Source organism: Gambusia affinis, linkage group LG06 (genome assembly GCF_019740435.1).
Source record: "Gambusia affinis linkage group LG06, SWU_Gaff_1.0, whole genome shotgun sequence".
In the NCBI taxonomy this organism is placed as follows: Eukaryota; Metazoa; Chordata; class Actinopteri; order Cyprinodontiformes; family Poeciliidae; genus Gambusia; species Gambusia affinis.
Window position 1 is genome coordinate 9,904,213 of NC_057873.1, and position 21,974 is coordinate 9,926,186.

A 21,974-nucleotide genomic window follows, 5' to 3' on the forward strand; every position below is an offset into this window, starting at 1 on the left:
AGGAATGCCGGCACACCTGTCAGACTACATTTTCAAGATGGGTTGCCTTCTGCGCAGGTTACTTTAATTTAACGCTTCGCTGACTGCAACAGTTTCTCTTTGAGAAGCCAATAAGACATCAACGGATTCAATGAAAATGCTGAATTAGGCCGTATGAAAATATGCACTCAGAAGAGAGCTCAGCCAAACATCAGAATGCTTTTATTTGACGTGTCAAAGCAACGGATCAAAGAATATCGAGTCTTTGACGCACTTGAGTTTCTATGGAAAGCTACCACACCGCCTACAGCCGGGACCAGGCTACATTAGGCAATATCACTCAGTCAATTAATTCTGTCCAATTCAGATCTTATTGAAGGCAGCCACATCCACAGACTGAACGTATTCCTCAAAAGCAGTGATGGCTTCCTCCAGCAGATCAGTGCCCACTTTATCGTCCTCCACTACGCACCCTATCTGCAGCTTCTTGATCCCGTAGCCCACTGGCACCAGCTTGGACTGCCCCCACAACAGGCCCTCCATAGCGACGCTACGGACGCACTCTTCCATCTTGGCCATGTCCGTCTCGTCGTCCCACGGCTTAACATCGAGGAGGATGGAGGACTTGGCGACGAGCGCCGGCTTCTTAGACTTCTTGGCGGCATACTCGGCCAGGCGCTGCTCTCGGAGCCGAGCTGCCTCTGCGCTCTCTTCGTCGTCGTCGGAACCGAAAAGGTCCATGTCATCTTCGCTCATGTTGTTTGGGGAGGCAGGCAGAGTGGGTGGGAGAACAAACTGACTCCTGGCTGACGGGAGCCGCGCTCTCTCCGTCTGGAAGGACTTGATGTGGCAGTACCAGCGCCGGAGGTGGCAGAAAGCCTGCGAGGGCGGAGAAGGGATGGCATCGAACACTGCGGCGTCAGCTTGGGACACCGTGAAACCCTCTATGTAGCTTCTGTCTGTTAGGAAATCATTAAGCGCCTTGAGGCCTGCCTGTGAGCTCAAATCGCCAAACACCGTTTTAGTTGAAGGCGGACGAGATGGCAGATTCGGCTGGGATGGGCTGGGAACTGGAAACGGGTGCTTGAAGGTTTCCTGCATGGGAACGTCATGTGTGAGGAGGATTTCAGCAGTGTGGCCACTGAAAGAATCAAAGCAACACATAATAAGTCACCGAATTTATTCATCATGCACCAATAAATGCATGAAAATCCAAAATTAAGGGCATGCAGGCATGCAAAACTCACACACAGACTCACAAACACAAAGAAGTCTTGTTAATTTTTAATTTAGTGAAAACAGTCCTGTTACTTAAAAACCACTGGATCAACACAACAAATTTGTACACTCTGGTAGGTTCGTGCACCAATTACATAGACAACCAAAATCACATCCCATAAACACAAAACCAAACTACATATCTGGTTGATTTAGCAACTCATGAATGTTTGGTAGACATTTAAGAAGGTGAAATCACAGAAAAGGTTCGAGGTCCATCTCCAAAGCAGAGCAGGGCATGGTCAGGTCAAAGCTGCTTATGACGTCAGGGTGAAGGACTCCGAGGCGTCCTACACTCGTCCCGCGGACAAAGATCTCAGCACAGCGACCCGGGAAGAAGGTGGAATCTGAAAGAAACATTTTTTAAAAATTTAAACTTGGAAAAACATATCAGAAAAAGACAAAAAGTTTGTACAGGTGTATTTTAACAACTTCTTTTTGTATAAAAGCAGCTCAAAGAAATCCAGCTCAATGGGAGAAATTTCAGACAGAGCACTGAAGAGAAATGAGAATCGTGGGTTTCGGCCACCACTGGTTCAAAAGCATCACTTTCAGTCGCTAAGAGATTGTTCTTGACACTGTGGCCAAACAACTCCATTTTTATCATAAAACCTCTCTATAAAGGTTGAATATTTAGAACAATACACAATTTAGAGTTTCAACATTGAGCTTCCTTCATGGCCTCAACATCAGCCCAATTGAAAAATTTCTGAAATTATTTCTGAAAAAATAATGCAACTCGCTATGAGATATTTCACTAAATATTATTGGGACTGGATTCATATGTGTGTGATTTTGACCCTTTTTGAATAACAGAAAATCCAAAATAAATTTTTAATTTTAATCATCCTTGTTTTTAAGAATGACTGAAGTTCAGTCCTTAAAAAGATTGGGAAAATAAGAACCAAAAGCATGGTTATTCTGTATATTTATCTAATCCACCATCTGCAGTCTCTATCTGCCAGTTTTTACTCCTGCCATTTGTCTCCCTTAGATGATTTTCCCTTTGAAAAACAAGGATTTCTTCCACATCACAGATGTGTGAGTAAATCACAGAGTGGGTGAAACTGTTCGGTTCAGGCTTAATGATCATCATTTGTTCGCCCACATTCATCATCAACTCTCTGCTCTTCCGGGCCCCAAAACGAGGCACAACTTCCTGTGTGCCACAAAACCCCCAGATAAAAATCGGCGTACTCCATAAGTCCTCATAGACTCCAGTCATAGTCAAACCTGAATGCTCAATTTTTTCGCAAACAGACTTGTCAAGAGATGACAGGAAGCAGTGGTTACTACAGTAACCACCCCTCCCCTTTTCCACACACATACACAAACGTGGCATGCTCCCATAATGCCTGGCTTCTTCCCACGCTGTCTTGCTAATGGGTTCCAGAGCCCACAGCCTGGACGTTCTCTCATCACCGTGGGGGAATAATAAAAGGACCAGAGCGAGAGGAGATGACACAACGGCAGGGTAATTCTACCTCTCACTTTAGCCTCGTGTCCATTAGCGGGACTATATCAGTGGGGTTGCTTGCGTTGGCAAGCACGTCATTAGCTTGCACCATAAATGGGAAGCCATGGCAACTATATAAATAGCACCGGGTATATCCTAAATAACTTGGCAGTCAATGAAAATCCTCCACTGGAGCCTGGCAACATTCCACACACTTCTCCATCTTTCAGGAGCAGAAACGGCAGGCGGATCGATTATTTCCCAGCTAATGATGTTGTTGGATTTGAGACCATTAAACAAAAATCCTATTTTCACTTTAGAGCAACTCTAGCGTTATTCCTGAAAACAGGCAACTTCAGGTTAGAAATAATAGACAATTAACTCAAGCATTTGCTATGACTTGGAGTAAAATAGGGGGAATGTTTTATAGAAAGACCTAAAACAATTTTTTAGTAGCCCTTAATGCAGAAGTAAATAGTCAGTACTTGTTCCTTGTAAGAAAAAAATAAGAGAGCTTGAAAGTCTTTCTGTCATAATTTGCTTTCACTCAAAAATAGCAGTTTAAAAGAAAATAGAGAAATGGACACAATATATAATAGAATTTGCCTCTGGATGTTTCTATGCTTGTTCAGACTTTCTGGTTCAAGTCTTATTTAAGAAAGAAACTTTGAGTCAGTGAGTAAGTTTTCATCAAAGTTGACAAAAATCCCATGTGGTATACCCCAAGGTTCCAGCCTGGGGGCCCCGCTATTTAACAAATAAGATAAATTACCATAGTTATGCAGATGATGCACAGCTCTACATTACAGTAACACCAGGGAATTCAACCAATCCAAGAATTGAACAGATGCTTAGAACAAATCAATGCATGGGTGTGCCATAACTTTCTCCAGCTGAACAGGAATAAGTACCAACACTGGTACCTGTACCACAACTTGAGAAACGGTGACATGAAGAATACCATATCTTAGGCTTGAATGAGCATGACGGATATGTTCAACAATTGTTTCTTTTGGTGAGACTAATCATTTTTCTTTTCTTCTAAAATTTTAAATTCTATTTGAGATTGACTATAAACCTTCTATGTTCTAGATATATTTCAAATAATGGAACTCATCTATTTTTTTAAATCAAGAGTATTCAGTGAGCCACATTTTAATCACACAAACTATGACAACAGCAAATCGATATCTGAACAAATAAAAGACTTGCTCCAGGTCGAAGTCTCTGCCTTGACAAATGGACCGGGTCTTTGCATTGGACACAGTTGTTAGCTGAAACATGGGCATCTGTCTCCTAAGTGATTCTGTCTGACTGTGGATCCCTCGGCTTGTCACGTCATCCCCTTTCTCCAGGTTTGGAAACGGAAGCTAACCTGACATGGACTCCCCTGGAGGGGTCCTGCCTCACCCTTTGGATGGACATATCGTGAGGATGCCTGAAAGATTAGCTGGGATCATGACCTTGTAATGGGGCTAAGGACACGCTGGCATATGTGGGGAGGCGCTAAAGCTGTGTGTGGAAAAGTGAGAAAGAAAATTGTGTGCCGTGTTTCTGTCCCACTGCTGATGTGACTCCCATGCCCAATCTCCATACTGCAGGCGGTGCACACTCCTCTAGGCTTACGTCGCACTGTCACACTCTTTGGTCTCCTCTCATATTCTCCTCCACCTCCCTAGCTGCCTTTCCTCTATCCTCTCATCTCTCATTCAGTGATACTCAAGCGCATTGATTTGCAGTCTGAATGGGCCGTCTGAGACCGGAAGGATCTCCGACAGGGCGACCTTGGAGGCAGGCAAGGCAGGGGATGAAGGGAGTAAAAGGTAGGTAGAGATGGAGAAAAGGAGATGAGTGAGAAATCTAACACTGCGATGGACTTCTCCATCGCAGTGCAAACAGAAGCCAAGACAAACACAAGCCTTTCTGATTGCTAATTTCACAGGGGTGGAAGAGAAAAATCAGCCCGACTCATTCTTCTGCTTTTTAAGTTAACATTCTTCCTCAGATATTATTGTTCCACCTCCACACTGATAACATTCATCCTCTGCAGTGCAGAACTGTGGCCAGGGGTTGGAAAAATCTTGCGGTTCTGAGTTTCTTACTTCATCTCTCATCGTGACAGACAGCCTTTTGAAGATCATTCTGACAGATTTCATCACAAAAGGAGAAGGTTGCATTTTGGCCCACAACCTCATAAACACTGAAGCTCATGTGACAAGTTTGAGTAAATGATAGCACAAACAAAGTCCAGTGCTGTTTCAGTTTATTTGACAAACTGTGATCCAATTACTGTATTGGATGGTGGACAAAACGTGACCTGTTTTTGCAAAATGATGCGAAAACATGTAATGCAGCCAGAAGCAAAATTTTTTATTCTATCTCGAGTTCCTTGAAACTGAAAAGTTGCTAACTTTCTTAAAATATCATAATTATTTTTGTTTTGCTTTGTTTTGTTCTATCCACAACACTTCCACAGTACTGATTATTCACAGGGTTCCTACATTTTATCCAATCAACAGAGTAGAATCTTATTCATGAAGGACAATTGGTCCTCAGGCTCCAACAAAAGTCCACAGGAGTTTTTTTTTGAGTGGGAATACTCCAGTTAATGAACTGATTACTCAATTAGTTGATGATTAGTTCAATCGTCAATTCAACCCAATTAATAGTATTAATCATTTCAGCCCTGATAACATGTACTCAGAACGATCTCAAAGAGGGTGGCGTCAATATTCCACCCGTTTCCAGAATCAAGTTTACAAAGTTTATAATAATTTTGATAACGTATAAATACTCCAATTATAAAAAAGTACAAATGTTCCCAGTCCTCAGGCTTTAAATATGGAACGTACATCCAAAATACTGGTCAGACAACTGATGGAAAAATACACATATCCAATTCCAATGTTTATCATGTTCAACATGATAAACATGAAACATGCAAGTCTGGAAGAATAATCGCTTTTTCTTTTTTTATTCCACACCATTCCTAGTCTGGGAAATATTTTTCGCAGACTCCTTAAGACTACCTTGTATTTAACGTGTAATAACCACGTCACGATCCTAATTTTGTTGCCTTGGATTACCGTGTTAAATCATTAATCGGTTCAGACAAAAATAATTTCAGCCTGAGTGATGCTACGTATCTCTCAGAGCAAGCTGAGGTCAGAAAGTAACGGTGTGTAAAGAGCTGTGGAGGCTACTTCCTGAACGGGTTGAGCTTCCATCTGACTTTCCACCATTATTCTCTACTCATCTGAGCTGGAGTCCTGAAAGCATTGGGTCCATTTGGGGAAACTCAAAGATCCCCCTCTGGAGAAACACTCTTCATGTCTTCCAGAGAGTGTATACAGGGAACTCACTTTTATCCAGGATCTTAATTCTTCAATCCTGAGCCATATCTTGTGACCACATGGGGTTGGAACTAGGAGGAAGTGAATCAAGTGCTTCCCCCTTTGAGTTGGCATTGATTTTAAATGACTGGATGCCAACTTGCAGATCCTCTGCCCATCTTTGTTCCTTAAACACAGAGCTTTTCATAAAAGCTCTTCTTGGGACTATATCCGGCTCATTAAATCACTTAGCCAAAATAACATTACTGCCCCCGTGTTGCTACTTTTTAAAAATGTAACTGAAAAGACAGAACAGGAAGCATCTTAAAATCAAACTGAATGAGTCATTAGGACTTTTGTTTGTAATTTATGTAACCATCCAGATTTTAGGCTGCATTTACAAAGTAGACATGCTCACTAAACTACTTCCTCTTGCACCTCAAACCCCATCAAATTTCACCTACGCTAAGCTCCACAATTTACCATGGGAACAGCAAGATCAACAATCCTCTCCTAACAACCAGTGCTGTTTAGGGATTTACATAATTTCAACAAAATCTGCCTCATATCACATTTCTGATCATTAAATTAAAAATCTAAAAAAATCCCCCCATAAAACTGTGTTTTTCTGTTTTAATGGACTCTGAGCCAACAGAGCACATTCCTTATTGGAGTCCTAGTTGAGTCCAGATTGCTTACCGTCTGCAGCCTGGATGTGGTATCCCTCTCCACGAACTGCTTTCACCTCCAGCAGCTGCATGGTTCGGTCCAGCAGGCCATGGATCACCTCAAAGCCCGGAGTCTTGTTGTAATAAATGGCACAGAAACGCCGACTGTTCCTTGCCCCAACATCTGGGTGAATGAAACGATGTTTAAATTCGTTGACAGTGTGCATTTGTGCACCTAAAAAGCATTCTAGTAAAATAAAATGTCCTCTACAAAAATAAATATCTGATTTTACTCAGGGAACAGCAACCCCCAATGGGCAATGTGTCATACATTGTTTCACGCTCAAGCATATTCACACCTTTGCTCTCGTCCTTCAGCACCACATCAGATATCTCAAACAGTTTGAGAGGAAGAGGCATCTTCTTGTTGGCAGCTATCGTTTTCAGCAGGCCAGGTAGTAAAGTGGTGCGTGCCACCTGGTGGAGGAAGAAAAAAAGAAACATTGGAAAAGTTGAAAGCAAGGCAGCAGTTTATTAAAGAGGAAAAGGGCACCACCCAGTGGAAGAATAACAGTACAAGTCGTATCGACATGGTTTGAAAAGTTTGACTTGATTATTTTAATTTCGTTACAAGATCAGATGAAGGGAAGAGATTAACTGCAAAGAAGTTTTTATTCTTTATATTTGGCTCATGTAGTCAATTGTTACTGTATAGCTGGGTGCACAATTATAGGAGGAAATCCCTGGGCTGAGCTGAACTACACTGGATGAACTTAAGAACACCTAGGGACGACCCAGAAGGAGCAGAAAGTGTCACCATAGTGATGACAGATGTATCAAATTCTCAAAAAAAGGAGTTTTAATATCATTTTAAGCCAAGGAAAAATTATTTCAGAATTGTCATTTTAAACTTTATGTAGCATCTCCAACCAGCAATTAATTTTATAAATAGTTTACACATTTTTAAATAGCTTTAAATGCTATTCCTCTTAGATTGCTTTGAATACCGTTACAGCGTGTTCACATAAAAGCATTTTCAGAATTTATTTTAAATTGTAGGGTGCGAACATTAATCAGAAAGCTATCTTATGTTTCCAGTCAAGTACGGATGAAATTAATCTCCAGTCAAATGGTAAAATCTGAACAGCACTCATGTTAAAGTTACATAGAAAACAGTTTTGAGAGACTTAACATTATAGTAGAGGTCAGGTGGTAGAAAGCAAGATAATTCTCATAGATGGATTTTTATTTAACAAGTAATCTGCTTCATCCTTTAAAACTCAAAGTTTGTATGTAATTATTCTGTGTTTCTGTCAAACTGAATCTCACCTGGAACTCTGCAGTTTTGGGGTTGGAAATGTGAATAGCTCCAGTCTCAGAGATCTTTTTTCCAAGCTTGTCTGCTATATCATCTTTAGAACACTATAAAAAGTGAAATAATGACAATTTTTAGGTTTACAGAAACAAAAAAAGCAAGCTAATGTTTATATTAATGTAATTTTATCGTTTTTCACCAGAGCAAAGTTGAAAGCCTCTGTGAATCCAGCAGCTGCCAGGTCTTGTCTCAGCAGCTCTGTCAGTTTATTGAGAGGAAACTGCAGACAAACAAAAACAAGTCTAACAAGATGCCTCACATGGTGCTTCTAAAGACGAGTTGTTTATAAGAAACCAAAGCATGGCACCTGGTTGGCTACGGTGTAGGTGCTTGGCGTAGTGCGGGTGATTTTGTTAAACCCGTAGGCGATGGCAGCGTCCTCCATGATGTCACAGGCGTGGATGATGTCTGGACGGGTGGGGGGGATCTCCACCTCAATCTCATCACTGATGCCGGTGGGTTGGGAGAGGAGGCACATCCGGGTCAGGAGCTGAGCAATTCTCTCCGCTGATTCACTGATGGGGCAGGAATGAAGGAAAAATATCAACATTTGTTTAAAAAAAACAACTAAAAACTTATTTGTGTTTGTTGAAAACAATTGGATGCAGTACAATAATTATTGCTAAAGCAATGAAGCAGTACCTACATTTATTCTTTACCAAATCAACATCTGAGAAGATTCAATATTTACTTGAAAACTTTGAAACTGCATAAATGTTGGTTTGAATGCATGTAACTTGCATATTTTAACACTGAGTAATCGAAATGAGTTACCTGATGCCAACTTTTTTGTTGATGAACTCGGCAGACAGCTTCTCCTTCCTGTAAGCCAGTTCCTGCAACACAAACCAGGAAACAGCAAAAACTTTGAAACCATGTCAGTGAAGTGATTATTGTTCAAAAGAAGAAAATAGAAGTAGAAGCAGTACGGGGTATATGCAGGTCCTTCCATCTGGGTACACTACTTCAGCCTGCTCCACCCTGCAGAGGAGAAAAAAAATTCATGAGAAATTGAACATTTTTCAATAAATTAATGAGCATTGAAGCCAGTGAGTGTGAGCTTAGCAAAACAAAGCAAGCACAAACAAAGTCATCCAACTGCTAAAATCTGGAGAATATTTAAGGTTGCACTAAGAGGTCATTAAAAGATCAGTGTTAATAAATGACTTTCCAGCAGCTGAATTCGTTGTATCAGTAGGGCTGAACCAATTAGGATTAATCATGACGAAAAAGGTTATTTGCTCCAATATATTTATCATATAATTGAATTATTTTTATTTGAATCTTTAATGTATTTCTCATACTGTTAAAATGAAAAACAAGTAGAATTACTAACTTTTTAATCTGATCAATTATCAGAAAAATGTGTCATTTGAACAATCGATTACTAAAATAATTGTTAGTTGCAGCTCTACTTTTCAGCCCTCTCTAAATAACAGATTTTGCAACAACTTTATAAAATGTACAAAGCCTTGGAGAAGTACTCATATAAATTCAAATACAACTGAATCTGTGGCAAGTCTTAAAAGCGGCTGTTAAAAGATGCTCTTCATCCAGTGTGACTGAGCTCAAACTATTTAGAAAAACAGAAAGGACAGAAATTCTACGGATGGTTGTAAGTATCAAGCTAAATACAAATACACACTTTTTAGATTTTTAAATATTCACAGAAATTTTAATATTCAACTTTATTCATTTCACTTCCTCATTATCTTCTACTTTGTGCTGATCTATCACAACAAATCCTAGTAACATATTTGTGGTTTTCATGCAGCAATACGTCCGAAAGTTTGAGGGGTGTGAATTATACGGCAAAAACTACAAGTGAGAACATATTTCAGCAATCAGAGGTGGCTGAAGGAATGGAGACGTACATGAAAGGCTGAGCACAATACCCGCTGAACATGGTCACGATCATGTCCAACACGATCTTTGCCTGCAGGGAAGAACATGGCAAGGGTTGAGCTGTTTCTAATGGCAACAGTAAGAGGTGATGAGTTTGTATTTGTCTTGTCTAGGTATTACCTTAGTAAGATCAGTTGCTGTGCACTCGATAAAGACGTTCTTCGTCTTTAAACTGATTCTTGAATGGTCCCCTGGAGCCAAAGCAAACTTTCTAAATCAGTACTAACTGTACAGTAGTTATGTTCATTTTCAAGTTTAAGTGACCACAAAAAAAAATAAAAAAAATAATTCTCACCGTTGATTATAGGAGGCATTGACAGTACAATGCCGTTGCTGTCATAAATGACTGGATAAACAGGCTTGTCTTCAATAATAGGGAGATAATGTTTCAAGTGACTGTCTGTCTGTGTGAACAACATGATTACAATTGGGTTAGCTGTTAGCATAATGAGCTCCTCTGAGGACCAAAATCCAGATATCTAAATCAGCTGTTTACCTTGTAGAGGCTCATGAGCTGGGTAGCCGTGTACTCTTTGGTCTGGTTTAGCGGTCTGAAGCAGATGTCTCCGGGAGCTTTAGCTGTGTAGGTGAACGGACCTGAGATGGTGTCCAGGTCATGGGTGCCAATGGCAACCAGGCTCCTCTTCCTGGATAAACACAGTTAATACGTGACTCAGTTAGAATAAATGAAAAGGATATACGTTTTTTTCTGTCTCTGTCAATCAGTTTTATTGGTTATTGTCTTGAAAAAGCCTAACTCGTTGCGCTACGTCATCGCTTTGAATTCATCTGTGGAGTCCGGTTTATTAAGTCGTTATGTTGAATGCTTTCCTCATTGTTAGTATGAAATGAAAATTTCTCTACATTAAAATAAAATAAAAACATGGAGAACAAAAACAATCATTCAAAACCGTGCATTTATTGTATCATCTGTCAGTTATCATGATAGATTTCTTATAATAATTTTGAATTAGCTGTGTCACGATAAATTCTAATAAATGATGAAAAAAAACAAAACCAAAAAAAAAGATCCCTATTGTCAGGTCTGTTACTTCTACTATTTTTTCCATAATTTGTTAAACTAAAGTATGAATAAAGACCAATATATTTGCAAATGTGCGAGCAGTTTGGTGATACAAATCACACTTTTTTGTGACTAAAGTCATAAAGAAGCATAGTGTAAATGCATATGTTTTTCAAAAACTGCATTTGTTTTTGTGGGGCTATGATTGAAGTACCATGCAGTCAGAGCTAAACAAAAAGTAATGACTAGTTCTTGATACCATTTTTACTGTTATCATAATAGTACTATAAGATATTGTGATAATTCCTACTGCAGGTGTTCCTGCCTAAGCTTAGCGCTGGCCAACAGTGAGTGGATCAGCTCAGAAAAACACTACAGAAGTGATAGAAACCTCCACCTGGTGCTCAGACTTCATTATTCTTCTGCACTGACCTGCAGATGTTCTGATGTAGCTTCTCCTGCAGCTCAATGAAACTGTCATAACGCTCCTGAGTGAAAGTGATGTTCCTCAACACTGCTGCCACGGCATAGGGTCGCACTGCTGCTGTCTGGAAAAAAACACATCAAAAACACTTTATTCTCTACAAAAAATTTAATTAGTTGCAAAGGGAACTTCAGACAGAAAAACAAAGCTCTTCTCACACACCTCTTTAGTGATGATCAACCTCTGAGGCTCCCCATTGTCTGGGCTCAAGCGTTTGTATCGAGGCGCCTCGAGCCTGAAACAACGTTTTATTTGTATCAAAAGTAAAACAATTCAAGAAAAAAAGATGCTTTTAACAACAATAATTGTTTGTATTTAAGTCAGAAATTCTTCATTTCTTTCCCCCAACAAACCATATGATCATACTGAATAAGATTCCCATTAAATGAGGTAGGGTGTGACTCACTTATTCTTGAAGACCTGTAGACCACGGACAAGCCCCTCCAGACACAGCAGGTCATAGCGGTTAGCTGGCACGTCGATCTTATACAGAATAACATCGGATGCATCTGACGCTCTAGAGTCACCCTGCTCCTTGCTGATTATCTCCCTTTCTGAGGTCTGGGATAGAAAGACAATGATGGTTTATAATTTTCTTTTGTTGTTAAATTTACTCCTGTCTACAAATAATCTGTAACTTTATATTTTACTATTTGTTGACGGAAAATTTCAGATTCCTTGTAGGTGCCCATAGGCAGTTGAAGAATTCATGCCAGTAAAGCTACAGTGTTTTTGTTTATCAAATATAAACAAGCATTTTGGGTTTATGTAACCAAAATAAATCACTTACAATTTCATCCAACTCCAGCCCAAACTCAAAGCATAACTCGTCAAACTCCTCATCAGCTACAACAAGAGAAAAACTGTCAGTAGTAATGTATATTCGGTTCATCAGCCATCTGATGATGTGTCTACAGCTAGAAGAGAGGAAATGATGCAACCATACAGATATAAGCTGAAGAGATGACGCGTTTTATTTTATTAAACACAAAAACTAACGAAAATTAACTCATGTTTAAATAAACATAAATCTGCCCTCAAGTGGTAGCATGTTTTTCACAAGTTAAAAAAGTTGTAGAAAAAAAACTTGATGGTTAGCTTGAATTAGCTGTTAGCACTCAATAAATGAACTGACAGGCAGCAAGTTCAGTCTTTGCTATTAACCTTTTTAACTTCTTTCAATGTCTAAAAGGCCCATAGAATCAAAGACAAACAATTTATCAGTTAATTATGAAAGAAAACAACAAAACTTACTGTATGTTCTTCCCAAAGCTTTAAAGAGAAAGTCTCTTTTAACTCCGACAGTCGGCATGTTCAGCTGCTAATCCTAGCCAGCTCAGAGGTGAAAGGACCCTACTAGTCGAAAATAACTGTCTGTTGCAGTGCCTGATTCAAAATCGGATCGCAAGTTATTTGAGTCCATACCGCCATCTACTGTACATGTGTAATATATCCTTATCGTCCCCCAACTCAGTTGAGATTTTTTATTTATTTTTTAATTTTTTTTAGTTTTTTTGTCATGAAAATAAACACGTAATGCTTTCCTAAAGATATAATTGTTGTCTTTATTTCCTTCAGTTCTCAATATTTATTTTACTCTCTTTCAGGTGTAAACTAGCAGGTCAACAATTTATAGTACTTTTGATTCACCCTTTCCGTTCCCAAAAAGAATAAAGGAGAAGAAGGAAAAACGACGACAATAAATAGTACTTTATACTTAGACACAATGATGGAGAAATGGAGAACTCCTTCGATTGGATGGATGGATGGATGGATGGATGGATGGATGGATGGATGGATGGATGGATGGATGGATGGATGGATGGATGGATGGATGGATAGATGGATGGATGGGTGGATGGAATGATGGGTGGATGGAATGATGGATGGATGGGTGGATGGATGGATGGATGGATGGATGGATGGATGGGTGGATGGATGGATGGATGGATGGATGGATGGATGGATGGATGGATGGATGGATGGATGGATGGATGGATGGATGGATGGATGGATGGATGGATGGATGGATGGATGGATGGATGGATGGATGGATGGATGGATGGATGAATGAATGGATGGATAACATTGTTTGTAAAACAAGAAACAATTAGAAATAAAATAAATTTTTCCATTCAGTTTCTTTTCCATTCTTATCCCAGAAAAAAATATTTCAATCAGATGGTTTACAGGCTGTATAAGAAACCCGAACTGATACGTTTGTCAACATAACTGGTGTTGATTAATATTCTGACACCCGCTTCGGATGATAACATCCGAAGCCGGTGATTCTGACGTTTCCAGGCAAGCAGGAATAAAGAGTCCAAAGTTTATTTATTCCTCGGGCAAGCTGTGTCAAAGACAAAACGCATGAAAAGATAAAAATAACTTTTATGGATATACTTGTTTATCTTAAATAACCCTAAAACGATCTAAACGAGCGGTCAGTGTGCTGCTGTAGCCTCTTTCATACACCACATTTGTGGATGATTATTTTAAAAAGCCGCATGTTATGCGTGCGCGTGAATGTCGTGCGCATGGCCTTGTCTTTCTTGTGACCGCCAGTAACCCGTGTAGTCACCTCGAGAACTCCTTCTATCTATCGCTGGTCGGTCTCTAGCACGCGCCACCTTCACGAGTCCAATCACAACGCAGAGAAGCCGCCCTCCCTTTCTCCTTCTTCCTCCCCACGCGACCTGCCATCCACACGCGCGTTCCATATACAACAACGCGAATGCGCGTGGGCGCTCTCGGTGCTCACTGGGCGCGCAGCATCCACAGACCGACGCAAAGATTCGGTGGCTTCAGGCTGCGAAGAAAGCCTGGGCACAGTCGGAGAAACTGACCGCTGGTTGGAAACCTGCACCGGTGAGTTTCCTCTTCATTTTGTCGACTTGTGGGATGCTATGTCAAGTTACTAATAAATGACAGAAACCTATCAAAGTAACGCATGTTGTACTTAAAAAAAATATTAATACAAATGTCTTTTTTTGAGCTCACGTGCTTCAAACGCCTTTAATGTAACCGACTGAAAATGTTAATTGAATATTAGAGGGAGCGACACACTGAAAAACGGGTTAGGCAGCCTTATTAATAATTGATGACAGAAAAGCACAGATAAAGTCCTTCAACTCTCGTCGTTATGTGTCAAATGCGAATTTTTCTCGTTTCCAACTATGTCGGTGTACTAAACAGGATAGACACAGTCAGCATTATTTGTGCGGTTTTGTTTTTCAACTCCCAACTCGCTGTTTATTTTTATATTCATTAAACCGGAAGTTGTGAGTAAAAGTATGTGCATGACGCTTCTCGGTGCATTTGGATGTTGTTCCAGCTGGAACATCTGAGGCCCTCTGCTGAGATCACTATGGTAATTAGATCTAAATTACACTACATGCGTTTGGCCTCTCTGAAGTGTTAAACCACAACTTTTAGTAAACTTTAACGCACAAGTTAATATTTCTTTAGGTGTGAACCTTTGAAGAGTTTCTGTTTTTGATAGAATAGGAATAATTTATATTGGAGATAATTTTTTTCTTGCCCCTAATATATCTGCATGTGTTTGCAAGACAGTGTCCCAGTCTGATGCCGGTTTAAAATCACTGCCAAATCAGGAGGTATAAAGGGCAAAAGAATAACACGACATTTCATTCGTGTTGCATGGTCTGTGTTAGAGTTGTGATTAGACCAGAGCAGGAATGAGATTCACATGATGTCACAACTTTAAGTTAAAAAATAAATCACAGGATTACAGTTTACACACCTAAAAAAAACAAAAAAAAAAAAAAAAACAAGACACAAGTATTTAATTTATAAACAAAATATTTAAAATGCCTGCGATAGACTGGCGACCTGTCCAGGGTGTACCCCGCCTCTCGCCCAGGACGCAGCTGGAGATAGGCACCAGCAACCCTCCCGACCCCATTTAGGGAAGAAGGGTGTAAAGAAAATGGATGGATGGATGGATATTTAAAATGCTAACTAAATATTTAGTATGAAATTGGGACATTTATAAATGAATGAAAAACATGAGTAACTTTTAAAAATGACCCCTCCACTCCCAATATTTCGCTGACGAGAGTGTAAATAACTCAGATTACTGCTGTTAATTATTTCCTGGGTAACTTTAAAAAAGTCCCCCATAACCAACCCATGTCTTATTAGGTTTGCATCCTACTTAACTTTCTCATCATGTTTCAGACATCTGTTTTTTTTTCTTGAAAAAACAAATATTTTGTGCCAACATGATATTATATATGTTTCACAACTCAAGAAATACAATTTGTTGACAATAAACTTGCATCTCACTCCTCCTGATGATGTTTTAATGTGGAAAAATAACTCAAGTGCTAAAGTTAGCATTATTACACTGTGTTTTTTGCACTTATCGATAGTTTGGCTTGTAACATATTTTAATATGATTCCAGTTGATCATGTGTGCTTCAGATAGAAAAATAGGTTTTCCTCTGCTACATAAACTTAACTTTTTGCTTTGAACCTACACATTTTAAGTTGTTGTTTTGGCTGCCATTTTTGCAGTCCTGAGCATAAACAGCAGTTTTATTGCTAAAATAGGTTAATTTTAAAAGAACCTCTATAACTTGGTTGCACAAAATGTGAGTTGGAAGTGTGATTTTAAAAATCCCAAACAACTGATTTTAGAATTTAGTTCTGGAATTGTCTTTTAGAAGTGTATTGATTGGAACTTTGAGCCAATACTCACATCTCTCTGGAATATTTCAAATTTTTATAACCACATCTGTTTTCAGAAATCCAAAGTGTCCCCAAAAACATTGACTGTGAGTTCAAACCATTAGCTGCTTGACAATTTGTACACTGGCCTGGGCAAGAAGTGCTTGGAGTTTGTTTGTTCTAGGATGGTTTGATGTAAATATAAATCACACAGGCAAACTCTTACAAGGTAGATTTCTCTGAAGTGCCTCTTAAAAAAGACATGTCTGTTCTGATGTAACATTATAAAACACATCTGACGTTAATATTTTAAAAGTGGAAGCATTTTTTATTTATTCGCCTACGTCTTTTAAATATGAACACCCATCTGACATGGTTTTATAACATGTCCAGATCAGGTTCTGAAACTTTAGGAAAGCTTGCAGCGAAGGAAAGTTTGTGACCTCCATGTCTGCCAACAGTTTGTGTCAACAAAACATGTGCTTACAAAAGTAGAGTAAAGCTGCGGTCTAATCTACACAATCTAAACAATTAAAATGAAATCCCAGCAAACTCAGTTAAGTTGTTTTGCAAGCTTTTGGTTATGTCATTATTTCAAAAGAGTAAATCTGTCCTGCAACACCAATGCTCCATGCCTACACATACAAACTAACCCCACATAATGTCGTCTTTCTCTTCACACACCTACATAGAAGCGCTAACACAGACTGTCTCTGCGTCGTCCTCTCTCCAAGGGCTATGTCAAAGTTTCTGCGAGACATCCGCCTGCCCAGCTGAGAGGGTGTCAGCACCATGACGTCTGCACACAAAAGACCTCATTCAGTCGATCTCAAGGAAGCAATGATTCCCTCTCACACACACACAGACACACACACACACACACGCCTGCCTGCTCACCCCACCACTACGTAGAACATAACACGATATTATTCAGCTAATCCAGAGAAAGGAGGCTCACTGCAAAGCTCCTGTTAGTTACATAAAACAAGCCATTGAGCAACTACAAGGTACAAATGAATGGTGAAAATTTTCAACCATGTTTAGCTGTTTTTTTGTTTTGTTTTTTGTTTTCATTCTTAAATAGTGCTGCACTCATGTATTATAATCTATAGGATCTGTATTACAAAATGAAATTTCCTCTTTACAGTTTTATTCTGTCAATATTTCAGATTGTTAAATTCATTTTAAAATTAAAGATAACCACAGTAAACATAAAATTACATTTTTAAATAATCATTTGATCTATTTATGTGGGAAAAATTACCTAACCCACTGAAAAGTAATTGCTCCCAAAAAATATTAACTGGTTGAGCAGAAATATCTTTCATCAAGCAAGTCTGTTACATCACTGTGCAGAAACTTTGACCCACTCCTCCTCATAGAATTGTTATTTACGTTACACTGAAGGGTTTTTCAGCTTAAATGTACCCTAGTTCAGAGTTTGATTAGGCTACTCTAAAACCTCAGTTTTTTCCCTTAAAGTTGAAGGTGAAAATATTAAAATATAACAATAAATTGCTGTTCGACGTTTACTTTCCTTTTTAACATACTGCTAAAAAGAGTATAGTGTAAGATGTTTCTGAACTTGGTCATTTCAGCTAATACATGATCTAATAACGTACATCTCCTCTGCTGCTCCAAGAGGAAGTCCTTTTTGTGATCAGGGTTATGTTAGATTTTGGAAATAAGAGTAGTCACAAAAGCTGTAGAACTGCTTTGAGTGAGTTCCTGTAACCTGCTAAAATAAAATTAAAAGGTGATTTCCAAAGCATTTTCAAACACTAATAAGGAAACTGCATAACATACAATAAAACACAAAGCTAAATAAAAAAATTTCTCTCAATAATATAAAGCTGAAACATCAGGTCTGCTCTGCAGGGCAGCTTTATACCCTGGTTGTCACATTCATTATGTGATTTTTCACATAATAAAAAATGATGTGGTTTGCTGAAATAAACAGGAATTTGACTAGGACACTTGTCAAATCTACATGCCTAATTAAAAATAGTCAACAAATAATTATTAATAATAGTTAATTCACAAAGGCATGTCACAATTATTGCAGGTGGTTTACCACTAGTCTTATTGAAACAACATTCATTCTTAAACATTCTAAAATAATTATTATTGCAAATACTTTATTATTTATTTATTCAAAAAGTTTTTAACTCTTATGAGACAAGGTATTAAATAAGGAGCCAGTTTGTAGAAGACATATTTATTCTGTTTTTCTTTGATTTAGTCAGGTGAGATTTTATAATAATAAATGCTGGTTGCACAGTAAACTATCTTTCAGTTTCAAGAGGTTCATTTTTTACAGCAGCCCTTCAGCAGTTCTGTTTGTGGTTTTCAGGGAAGTGAAAAAAATTTGTCTGTCAACTCTGCTTAGCTTTTCTGTATTGTCTCAGATTAATATACTTCCTGGGTTAGCAAATTACTTCCGAACAAAAAGAAACTGAGCACTGACGAGGTAATAATGTAAACTATGTGCTCCTGAGATTCGGTAGGCACATGCTTGCTTCAAGAACCTGAACTGTAAAAAGTCATTATGGTTCACTGAAAACCATCTAGATGCAAAATAATGGAAATCTGGGAAAGCGATGATAAAATCTTTGTGTATCAATCTTAGAGACACTTGAAGGATGACTGTATGCAGAGGAGACACAGGCAGGATGTGTCACTGAGCAGTTTTTTATGGATAACAATGTGATGCTTCAGAGAAGCTAGATGAGCCGCTCCCTCATGAATAATGAATTACTGTTCTTAAAATGGACTGCTTGGGGACTTTAAAGGGGTAATACTCCGTCCTTTTTTGGAATTCATTAGGGGTTTTTTCTGAATTTTGCTACATTACATCCAACAAACATCAGTGTATCCTATTGTGATTTAATGTGACAAAACAATAAAGAGTTGTGTAAAATGGTGAAATACAAAACAGGATGCAGCCTTAACTGTAGCATAAGGTGATTGACTCATGCCATCAAGAAACACATGCAAAGCTTACTTTTCAGATTTGTATTTGTAACATTTTGAAAACCATACAAAATTGTCCTTCCACTTCACAATTGCTCACCACTTTGTGTTGGTCTGTCATTTAAAATCCCAATGAAATTCCTTAAATTTTAGGATTATAGTATGACAAAATGTACCAACAGTTCAAGGTTCATTAATGCTTCTGCCAGGCAATGTAGGTCAGAAGCCTTAAGATGTAAAGACAACCATTGTCTCTATTCAGGACTATGGACAGCTCCCAAGGTCCTCCACGGAGACGGGATGTTTATGGGACATAGTAAAAAATAGATGTATGTATATATTGTCAAAGAATCATGTTGCATGCCTTTGTATTCAGCCCTCTTTAAATAAATAAATACATAAATATAGAGCAAAAATTTGCTTTTAGAAGTGTTAAAGGGTAAAAAAATGGCCATATATGGGAAGGTGCTGCATCTTCTACATATGCATTTATAAACCTGGTACATTTTATATTTTACAACCTAAATACATCTCCTTACTCTTCTGAACCTTTTTGACTTCCTTACTGATCTATTTTGGGTTTGATGTCAGTGGTGAGTGACACTGATAAGCAGCTGGTTTCCATCAGTGAAGGAATACTTCATGTAAATATTTCACAGTATGTTTTTGTGCTGATTAATTAAACAGTACCTACAGATAAAGTCAAATACAGCAAGACTCGAAACCAAAGATTTAGTTTTTTGTCCCCAGTGAGGATGAAGCTGAAGAAATGATAAAAACATCATAATCTCTGCTCAGTAACCTTGGTTGCAGACAGTGCATACATTAGAACAGATTGGCTGGTGCCACAGCCTCTGATAGAGCACTTACCAAGGCCGTGGATAGAAGTGTGCAAATGGTCATCTCGACATACTGTAGCTGTAATGATGGCTTTTTTCTCCTAACAAAAAAAGGAGACTTTTCAAACTTTGCAAAAATTAATATATCTGTACTCTACAATCACTGCATAATGTAAACTGTCTTTATATTTATAAGTTTCATATTATGCATATTTTTCAAAAATAAGCTTTTGAATCAAGACCATGAATTCCAGGGTGAAACATGACCACAGAACGAAACATAGGCTGAAGACCAAGAGATATTTGGAGACAGGCCTTTTCATGGCTTTTATGAACTGAGATGCGAGTGACTACTCAAATGCTAGTAAGGATTGGGTAAGATAGTCGTTGGTACTAAAACTATTGAAAACAACTAGAAATTAAGTACCATCAAACTTCATTTCCCAAGGTTGAAGGTACTTTCCTCAATCACTAGGACTCCAAACTCCAAAACAAAAAATCTCACTTTTGCTTTCTTAAATATTCTGGCTTATTATTATTTTTGGGTTAACTGACTGCCCTGTAGTTCTTCAGTGATTAAATTCATTGTAAAAATCACAGTTTTCCTAATAACACGGTATGAATGTTTTTCTTATATCTTAGGATCTTGTCTATGTCAAGATTTTTCAAAACCTACTTAATAATGAAACCAGATAGCCTTTTACAACTTGAGTTGTGCATTAATATCATCTTTTATTGTTTTTTCCCAGGTTGAGTGGACATTGTCTTCCAGTAAAACAAATTGAAACTCTTGAAGAAAAGTCAAAGTTAACAACATAAAGCCAGAGAACTTCAACAGCAGGAATAGTGTCTTCCTCCTCACCTTTTCATCCCTCATCTCCACCAAAATGAGGCTCAAAGAGGACCTGAATCCCATGCTGCTGCTCCTCTTCCACCTCATGGTGTGGATCTACACCACACTTACCTTCCTACCTTCCTACCTCCTCAGCTGGGTCTCCAGATCCCATGGGAATTTTTACGGGTCAGAGGAGGAACGGGCCAAGAGACCAAAGGCTTGTTCAGTTCTAGGACGCTCAGAGGGACCCTACAGAGCAGTCAGCGCCACCAAAAGGCTCCTTTCATCGCTACACCCTGGAGTGGATACGTTGGATAAGATGTTTGAGTACGCAGCCATGAGGTTCCCGCAGAGAGACTGTCTTGGAACGAGGGAAGTGGTTACAGAGGAAGATGAGCGACAGAGCAACGGGAAGGTGTTCAAGAAGGTAATCTGATGGTGGTTGCAGCAGCAACCTCTTAAAATTGCAGCTCAATGGAAGTAGGTGGAGGTATATGGAAAAAAAACTTTTATTAAATTAAATATAAAGATAGTTGAAACTGTGTTTTCTTTAACCACAGATCTGTCTGATAATACTAACATCTTAATTTAATGTTGCAAATCTCAAAACTAATGTACTGAGGAGTCATCTTTTTCTTTCATAATTACATTAATCAAAAACCTTTTTGAGTTGTGTTTTTAAATCTGAATTAAACATTGAACTATCGTCTGTAAAATGCAACAACTTGGTTAAGTTTTGGATTTTTAAACATTCAATGTCTCATAAGTTTTATCGACTTACCTTGAAGGTTTATTGCTCGTTTTTAGAAAGTTCAACAACATGTCTGCAACTTTTAGCCGTGTCTCTGCTTCAACACACCTGAATCAGATATTCAGGCTATTAGATTGACTCTGGAGAACTTTAATATATATTGAGGATGTTATTTATCCATATAATGTAAGAACTAGGGACATGTCTAACAGCTGCAGGACACTGACATTTGACAACTGGAATTGAAGTCCCCTAATTAAGATTATGTTCCAGCAAGACACTGATGAACTTTGAATAAGCCAGTGGCCCATCACTATGAGGAACCAGAGAGAGACTATCTCAGCTCTGACAGACACTTTCAGATCAGGTTAGAGCCAGCATTA

At 38.7% G+C, this 21,974-nt stretch overlaps 2 protein-coding genes across 2 annotated transcripts in view; one reads left to right on the forward strand and one right to left on the reverse strand.

Annotated features, from left to right (window-relative positions):
* Positions 1–179: 179 nt before the first annotated feature.
* farsb (phenylalanyl-tRNA synthetase subunit beta) lies at positions 180–12,890 on the reverse strand. Its single transcript, XM_044119442.1, has 18 exons — positions 12,756–12,890; positions 12,292–12,347; positions 11,908–12,062; positions 11,664–11,736; positions 11,450–11,565; positions 10,490–10,640; positions 10,289–10,397; positions 10,114–10,184; positions 9,963–10,024; positions 9,018–9,069; positions 8,863–8,924; positions 8,396–8,603; positions 8,228–8,308; positions 8,043–8,135; positions 7,073–7,190; positions 6,745–6,897; positions 1,457–1,604; positions 180–1,120 (listed from the first exon to the last, which is right to left on the reverse strand). The coding sequence occupies exons 1-18, from the start codon at positions 12,811–12,813 to the stop codon at positions 343–345; spliced, it is 2,544 nt and encodes an 847-aa protein (XP_043975377.1). The 5' UTR covers positions 12,814–12,890; the 3' UTR covers positions 180–342.
* A 1,318-nt stretch (positions 12,891–14,208) lies between these two features.
* Positions 14,209–21,974, forward strand: part of acsl3a (acyl-CoA synthetase long chain family member 3a) — a 28,944-nt gene continuing 21,178 nt past the window's right edge. The window contains exons 1-2 of the mRNA XM_044120301.1: positions 14,209–14,369; positions 20,755–21,267. Coding sequence (XP_043976236.1) covers positions 20,893–21,267 — 375 coding nt within the window. The 5' untranslated portion in view covers positions 14,209–14,369; positions 20,755–20,892. The remainder of the gene's footprint in view (positions 14,370–20,754; positions 21,268–21,974) is intronic.

Excerpts from the sequence above, each read along its gene's own strand:
- farsb (XM_044119442.1), bottom strand. The coding sequence starts at position 12,813 with ATGCCGACTGTCGGAGTTAAAAGAGACTTTCTCTTTAAAGCTTTGGGA. Across the intron at positions 10,641-11,449 it reads CTACATCAGAACATCTGCAG|GAAGAGGAGCCTGGTTGCCA; the intron begins GTCAGTGCAGAA and ends GTGTTTATCCAG. Across the intron at positions 7,191-8,042 it reads CCAAAACTGCAGAGTTCCAG|GTGGCACGCACCACTTTACT; the intron begins GTGAGATTCAGT and ends TTCCTCCACCAG.